General features: G+C 43.6%; 1 protein-coding gene across 2 annotated transcripts in view; it reads left to right on the top strand.

Annotated features, from left to right (window-relative positions):
- Positions 1 to 2,331: 2,331 nt before the first annotated feature.
- Positions 2,332 to 8,062, top strand: part of USP22 (ubiquitin specific peptidase 22) — a 176,871-nt gene continuing 171,140 nt past the window's right edge. Inside the window, exon 1 of one of the 2 annotated variants that reach the window (XM_025204565.1) lies at positions 2,332 to 2,431. In XM_025204565.1, the coding sequence (XP_025060350.1) occupies positions 2,429 to 2,431 (3 nt within the window). In that variant the 5' untranslated portion in view covers positions 2,332 to 2,428. The remainder of the gene's footprint in view (positions 2,432 to 8,062) is intronic. The other variant, XM_025204563.1, reaches the window with a different exon arrangement.

Here is an 8,062-nt window from a genome sequence, read left to right as displayed (position 1 = left end):
GGAAGAAGTCGTCTGACTCATGCGCCGTCTTCCACTTGCCAGATTTTTCTTTGAAAAGAAACGGTCGAGGGAGCGCACGAGGAAACGGAGGTTTAAAGCCGGTCCCTCGTTTCCTAGTCTGGCCGTCCTAAAATAAGACTGCGGGCACGTTCGGGATTTCTGCTCCTTCGAAGCGTTCGGTACCAGGCTTGCTTTCTCTCGTGCCACGGGGGAGAAAAGAAGCCGAAACACAACTTAATACGTGGGATGGGGCTTGCATGGAGAGGGGCAGGCGGAGGAGCGGGACTTTAGTTAAGTCTAGTGAAAGCCCAAAAAGCAAAGGCGGGGTGGGAAGGCCGTGCCCGACCCCCGGCGGGGTGGGAAGGCCGTGCCCGACTGGTACCTGGTGTGTGCCGTTGCTGGAGGGTAACAATTAGTTTTGCCTCATGACGTGATCTCGTCTATTCCCAAACTTCTACCATTCCTGGGGCATTGACACGCTTTTCTGCCTCTGTAGGTTGACCCCACATCCTTGTACCTTTTAGTGAATACTTTAAAAAATGAGTGTCATTATTGAGGAGCTGTGATAAGCTCCAGGAGTACAATATTTATTTTTCCTGCAGGCTATAGTGTTTTGCACGTCACTGCTTGAATGCTAGTTGGAAGTCTTCGTCCAGTAGCGTGCCATATTTTTTCCACCCACATCTTTTAATGACTGTCTTTCCTTTTCCTCTTTTGCTCCTCGTATGGCTGGTTTTATAAAGGAGACGAGTTCAAAGGGACAGTTCTTCTGCCTTCTGAAGGAAAGCATCAATATTTCATTGATTCTTTAAGAAGCTAAAAAATCAGCATTTTAATGGGTACCAATAGATCGGTCTGGAAGTTGTTGGATTCTAGTCCATGTGAAACGTGGAAATACAGGGTGAAATCTTGGCCCTGTTGACTGGTGAGGCTGGTATCTGACTTGCTGACTTAAATTGCGTAACCTGATCGAATACACAGTCACCAATAATCATTTCACCTTCTTCTAATACTTGGGTATGTACCACTTGGACTTTTTTGTAATGAAATTATCTTTTCTTTTTGCTTTATTGTTCAAATTCGGAGACCGATGGTAATAGCTTTATGTACGTGGAGCTGAATGGCCCCAGCCGTGGTTGTGCCCCACCCACCCATGTCACATTTCTTTGCCAATTCTTGTTTTTTTTTCTCTCTCAGCTGGGTACACGCTGTACATTTTTGACACCTTAAATGTTACTAGAAGCATTTTTTTGGAAAGTCTTCTTACGGCCTAACAACTAGCAAACAGTTCTGTGTTGTTCTGCAGTCCGTGGCTCTGTGTGGGGCATAGTTCTCATGTTGAAAAATCTCTCTCTGTGGATGAGACTTTTCATTATTAGTCCTGGTCAGTTGGTTGAGGTAGAGTAAAAATAATAATAACAACTTTAGAAAACGTATCTCGGTTTCCTTGTATCCAGGCAGCGAGCATATAGCAGAGAGAAATATACATCGAGAAATGTGACTTGTTTGTCCTTATAGAGATTGCTCCAAACTCCAATTGGACGGTAATAGGAAAATTCAGTGACTAAAGCCATTCTTGGTCAAAAGAGCCCAGCTGCACACGTTGTGTTGCACAGTTGGCTATCTGGTGATAGTGGAACGGTCGCATTTGGTCTTTAGATTTCTAGGACATTGATGTTCTGTGTCTTTTCAAGGGCTGAGTCTTAAAAATCCAGATAGCAATAGAAACTGCAGGGGGCAGAAACTGTCCATTTCTGCTGCTTTACTTGGTTACTTCTACTGCTTACTGCATTATGCTTTGAAAGACCATTTCAACACTGTTTGCTTCTTGCTGTTTGTTTCCATCTATTCTTTCTTTTTCTCTCTCTTTCTCTACAGATTTGCATCTGTATGTAGTCTTCAGCTTTTAATCCGGTGCACTCTCTAATATGATATATTTTTACGATTCTAAAGATGTAGCTTTCTAAAGCTGAGTATTTTCCGGTTATATTTTTAATCAGAAATAAGCAAAGGCTGTAATACATGCAGTTTTATCAGCTATAACTGATTGATACATCAAGTGGGCTCCTTATCTACAGGCCTCTAAAATATTCGTAGAGCTCTGAACCTTTGAACAGGGGGTTTTTAACCAGTGGTATAACATGCAGTTGCACCATGGCAAAAACCTTAGTATAGATATGGATCCCTGGTACTTAGCTGCAGCTTGGATCACTACATCTTACCCGGAGTAAACTGCAGCAGCACAAGTTTGTTTTACATTATTGTACCACCTCTGTGCTAGGATTTTCCATTCATACAAATGCATCAGTTTTTTTAGATATGTTGGTGGCTAAACCCTGCTGAAGATGAGACCCGACTCTGTGGTCTGAGACTGATGCAGAAAAAGGAGTAGGGAAGGATCCAAAGACAGACAATTCCTGAGGAAGCCATGGTGAGTGGGATGAATGTTTTATCGCATGTCTTCAGTGAAATGTAGAAGGGACAGCCTGGCAGTTTGATGCATCTTAGTTCCTGGTCTTTAAAACTGATATCTCTTGACTTGACTGTAATTAACACTGGCTAGTAGTAATTCAGGAAGAGCTCTGAAAACTGTAGCTGAGCCTAGGTTCCATGAATGGAAGAGGAAAAGCAGATTAATTTCTGCTGAAATGTGCACAGCATGGTGGTGCTGAATTTGTGGCTTGCAGGCAACATGTTGCCTATGAGACCTTCTGATACTGGTTGTGGCTACAAAAATTTCTTCTTTTGACATGTGTGTTTCTTCAGCTTGACAGGGAGAAGTATGGAGTTGCTTGTGGTGTGTTGCTTGCTCAGTATTATTGCCCATGGGCCAGTGAAGTTTGGAGACCACTGGTGCAGCAGGATCTTGTAGGCTTCTGTTAAATGGTGCATAAACAAATGCAGTTAAGTGACTCTTCACCCACTATGACTGAATGAAAGCCTGGCCTTACTGAAGTCAGCATAGGCTTTGCTATTTACGTCCATGGGACTTGCATGTCTCCCAGTGAATGTAAACATGAACTTTCACATGTTTTCAACTGAGCGGAATGTTAGGGATTTTTTTAAATCTGATCCCCACATTAGCATGTGGTGCTACATAAAAGTGAGGGTAGATGTTCATAAGACTTTGTGTCATCCCAGCAGCCTTTGGAATCTTTACTGTCTACAGTTTTTTACTTTTGAGTGTTGTGAACCCTGTATGGAAACAGATCATGAGACTAGACCCAGAAAGCAAGAGTACAGTTTATTGTTCAAATTAAAATTAAATTTCTAAATGGTCTAAGCATAAGTTTGGACTTGAATTTTCAAGCTTTGCATCCAGTGGGTAGAGGGAAGTTACACACTTGAATAATAAAATCCTAGTCTTCGGTACTGAGAATCTCTCTTGAAGGTGGTATCTCTCTGCAGTGTATGATTTAATTATTCACCTAGATCTTTAAGAGTTGGTAGGTAAGTAGTGACCTTCACCATTTAAGGACCTGCTGTTCAACTCCTTTGGCAGGGTTCTTGGGTTTTGCAGGTATACTCTTCCCCACCCCCCGCCCCCTACCCATCATTCTCCCCCCATCTCCCAACCCCTTACTATGCTCCAAGACGATGGCAACTGACTTTTATTTCTGGGCCAGTAAGCGCATAGTACAAAGTAAACCTGGAGCCATGTGCTGCGCCACAGTCATGTTATACAGAGGGTCCTCTCTGTGTTATATAGCACCACTGTGACACACTTGGCCTGGCCTGGTAGACCAACACACTCCTAGTTAGGGGCTATATCCTTTTAGTTACAAGGGGTGCACTTGGAATGATTTTCCTGTTAAAGAACTCTTACTGGCTCCTTTCGTATGTACATCTTAAACTAGTAAAAGCTTTTAAATAGGTAGATGCATTTTAAGTGAAACCTCTTGCAGAAGGCTCGTTTGCACATGTGCATACTCCAATGTCAGGTTTCTAGACCATAGACCTAATTTAGAACACACTTGATTTTACTTTTCCTCCCAGTACTTATAGCTAGAAGGATATATTTTTTCCCCTCTAAGGTTAGGAAAAGAACCAGTTTCATATATTTACTGGAATGCAAGTGCTGTATGTTTTCAGTGATAAATACTGTAGTTCACGATTTGAATTTGGTTTCTGTTAAGTTCTTGTTCAAGTGGTAACTTCATGTTAACTCCAAGGCTGTGCTGTCAGTGCAGCTCAAATGGAACACTTCATAAGGTGCCAGTTGGAGCATCTTACCCCTCTCCCTCTGCAAACAGTTGGAGGGCAACGTGGTAAGAGCGAGTGGCACCCTGGCAACCTCAACTTCTTTAATTGCAGCAACAGATGGACCAGGAACATCTTCCAGGCTGATCCACCCTCCTCCAAAGACTGTCTTAGAACTAATGGAAATTTTCAGCCTATTTTCTTCTTAAAATGCTTACACTAAGGTATGGTTTTGGAAGTCCTGTACTGGGTATGAACGGGAAGAAGCCTGGATTTAAAAAATATACCTCTCTTTACCTGCTGTTGTCTGTATTCCAGCAGCCCATGGGATGCGTGGGGCCAGTATTTCTGCTGTGCTGTCTGCCCCAGTTTCTCACCAGTGTCAAATCCAGCTGGAGGCCTCTTTCCTATTGGCCACTCAGACTTTGGAGAATAAAAAGTCTCATGCACCTGTGTAGATATCACCCTTGCTGCTTGTGGAATGAAAGCATGGCCTTCGGAATAGAAGGATCTTGAAGCATCAGATTCTAGCTGCAGACTTAGCAGGGCCTCTCAGATGTTAGGTTCTGCTAATGGAGATCAAGTGGGAGTGCTCCTTCAGATGCAGTGCCTCCCGTTCCAGATGACAGTGGCTTCTTGTTAGCAGGATCAGGCACTGTTCCAAGTTCCTCATAGATTCTTCAGTGTCAGTTCTAAGAACACTGGGACCTAGGCCAAAGGTCGGGGATTAACTCTGTGCCATGACATGCTATGATACACCTATCATAGCAAGAAGCAGTTCTGGATGCTGGCACAGAGCAGTCTGAACCATCACTAGCTACCAGAACAATGGCCTAGATACACTGGTATGTACAGTGTGATCCAAAGGTTATATAGATCCTTGCATCCCTTGGTCTGAGTGGTCAGGTGAATACAAGCAGCCTCAAGGCCACACCCACCCTTCTATTCTTTTCTGTAAAGTGGGACAGATGAGGCAAAAGGACACAGAAAATTCCTATTTCTCCAGACCTTCTCCTCCTTCCACTTTCTGCTCTAATGAACACGTCAGGGAAGTTATTATCCTGGTTCTTAGTTTCAAAATTGTCCAAGATCACAAGATCAGTATCACATCTGGGGTCTGGCATGGCATTGGCTGATTTATCACCTTGCTTCTCCTCACCTGGAAAGAGGCTACTAGGGTGAATGCTAGGCAGACATTCCATTCAGTTTGTATTAAACATAGACAGTATCTTTACTCCAGTGGATACTATGAGAAGGAGCCTAGTGCACTGCATTAGCAAGTCTGCCAGTCCCTCTCTTTGTGCCAAATGGCCTTATTGGGCCTTACCTAGTTAGCATACTGATATTGAACACACTTATCCTTGTGGGTTCTAGATGTGGATCCTTATGGGTTCTCCACTGCTTCTGGATTTGTCACGCTTATCCTTATGGATTCTCCACCGCCTTGGGATTTGTTCCTGAGAGCGCTCCAGTGCGTGTCTAGAAACATGCCCAATGCAAGAACAGATGGAATACCAGGACAGCATCTGAAGCCTCATTTGTTTTAGCCAAAAGTGCCATTTCATCACCTGATAGTTAAAAAAGACAGTATACCAAAAACTCAGTGGGACAAAAGGGTCCATTTCTAACAGCAAGATCCCAGTCTCAGGAGGGTTGTTATGACCCACGAAACCCATTTGGACAAATTGTGCTTCTAATCAAGCCATGTCAGATAAGGTTAGCCAGCTATAATGATTACAGTACAAGGAATTTTTTTTCCCCGAATCACTTCCATGCATCCAGCCTCCTCACTTTCTGATGGTCACTGGTATCAGAGAGCAAGAAGGACTCCCAAGTGCATTCTACATCATTTGACACGAGACAAAAAGTTGGATAGTCTATGCAGGAAGGCTTGCTTCTCAGTCCAACATGGGATTAGGGTTTACAGTTCAGCTATCCATACCATCTCTAGGGAAAAATGGCCTTATGTGCCAACCATCTGCTAAGAATAAAGCAAACCCGGTGAAAGCCTTAGTAGCAGAAAGGTGGGTAGCTAATTGTTGCTAAATGCCTCATTTGATATGTCAGAAGTTGCAGCAAGAACAGTAACTTCAGCTGTCATGCAGATGACCAGAGGACTTAAGCAACATCCATCAGGTCTTTCACCATAAAACATGGCATGTGTGAAAGATTCTTCATTAGAAGAAGACAGTTGGTTCAGTGCAAGTCCAAGAGGAAATGTCTGGAGTTGAGCCTTCAAAGAGAGGTAGCTGCTTGGTTTTGATATTAGTAGCTTTAATACCATCTTCCTCTTCCTCTTAGTATTTCACATGAGGACATTAGTATTGGCATCAGCCTGCTGTTCTACTGGAACAAAGGAGAAAGCTTCAAGCTCCATCCAAAGGACACGGAGACTACATCCCCTTGTTTTGTAACAAGCCTCTTCCAGGTTGGAGGCTTGAACTGCCAGTCCATCCTAAACTGTTCACTCTCTTTCCTTCAGTTTGTCGACTGGCTTTTCCTACCCACAGCTGGGAGTGCCATCACCAGACAAGCAGATCCCAGATGTAATTCCAGTTCTGTGGAATAACTCCCAGAAACAGGAATCAGAGAAGATATTCTAAAGGAATTCCATCCCAGGTATTTTGTGGTTACACAGGAAAAGTATGGCCTCTGTCCCATCTTAAATGTGAGAGAGTTCAACTCTACCAGGGGGGAAAAAAAAATCACATTCTATACGTTGATCTTGGGAAGGGAAGGGGAGGGGGACTGTGGATGCTGCCTACCAAAGTTTAGTGTGGGGGCTCTGGTTTAAAGGATGTCTGTTCCACACATTTATTTCGGGCTTTGCTTCGGACATTCCTTTGATTCTAAAAGGGGATATAGGGATTATTGCTGGAACAAGGTTCCTTCTTTTGGCCTTTCTCCTTCCATTCAGGTACTTTCAAAGTGCTCTTTTTGGTGACAGCTTCTAAAATGACAGGAATACGCACATAAGCATATCCATATGAAAAGAAAAGTCATCCAAGGATGATTTGCACATGCTCCATTTGAGAGCGAAGACTCAGAATAAATTAATCAGTTTCTTTCAGAATAAAGATGTCCCTTTGTTGGGACATGTGTGAACTTGGGAGGCAGAGCCTTCCTCCCAGCAGTGTTTTTGAAAACTCCGTCTACTGTATTGACTGTCAGATTGGAGTTTCCTGAAGACAGTGTTTTTCTTCAGCCTGCTAGGCCTCATGGCTTCATCTGCATCTCTTCTATTCAAGATTAGAACTCTTCTCGCTCGCAAGATAAGGTAGTTCAAGTTGCTTATGGACCAGTGAAGAGGAGCTCATTCTGTTCATCTATGCCAGGTAGCTGTGGAACCATGGGACTGGTACTTATGCCATAGTTCAGCATCTGGTGGGCAGTGATTAATGAGCCAGGGGCAGGAGAACTTCGGAAATGTTCTGTAAAGACAGTTGCAGGGGTTTAGGTTGTAACCGTGTTGGTCTAAGGATATAGGCAGACAAGGTTCCTTGGGTGAATTTGATATCTTTTATTAGACCAACCCAAATGGTTGGAGAATAGTTATTAAGCAAGCTTTCGGGTTCAAAAACCCTTCGTCAGGCTCAGGAAGCTGCAGCAGTTGGTGTGTGCTCTTCCTGGATGGAATGAAAAGTAAAGAAGCCAGGGGCTGGGCTGGGCTGGGCTGGGGAGTCAGTTGCCAGGCAGATTGTAATGTATCAAAAATCCAATGTCTATGTTTAGTCCCTGATCTCTAGTATCCAGCAGGTTGATGAAATGGAGCTCATAGGCTCGCCTCTGGGAAGTGTTGTGTAAGTTTCCCTTGAGGATCAGGACTGAGAGATTGGAGAGAGAGTGGCCCTCCTGTGAGAAA

The sequence above is a fragment of the Alligator sinensis genome, unplaced genomic scaffold (genome assembly GCF_000455745.1).
Source record: "Alligator sinensis unplaced genomic scaffold, ASM45574v1 scaffold402_1, whole genome shotgun sequence".
In the NCBI taxonomy this organism is placed as follows: Eukaryota; Metazoa; Chordata; order Crocodylia; family Alligatoridae; genus Alligator; species Alligator sinensis.
The sequence above is the reverse complement of the archived record's forward strand: the minus strand, read 5'-3'. Positions and strand labels throughout refer to the sequence as shown.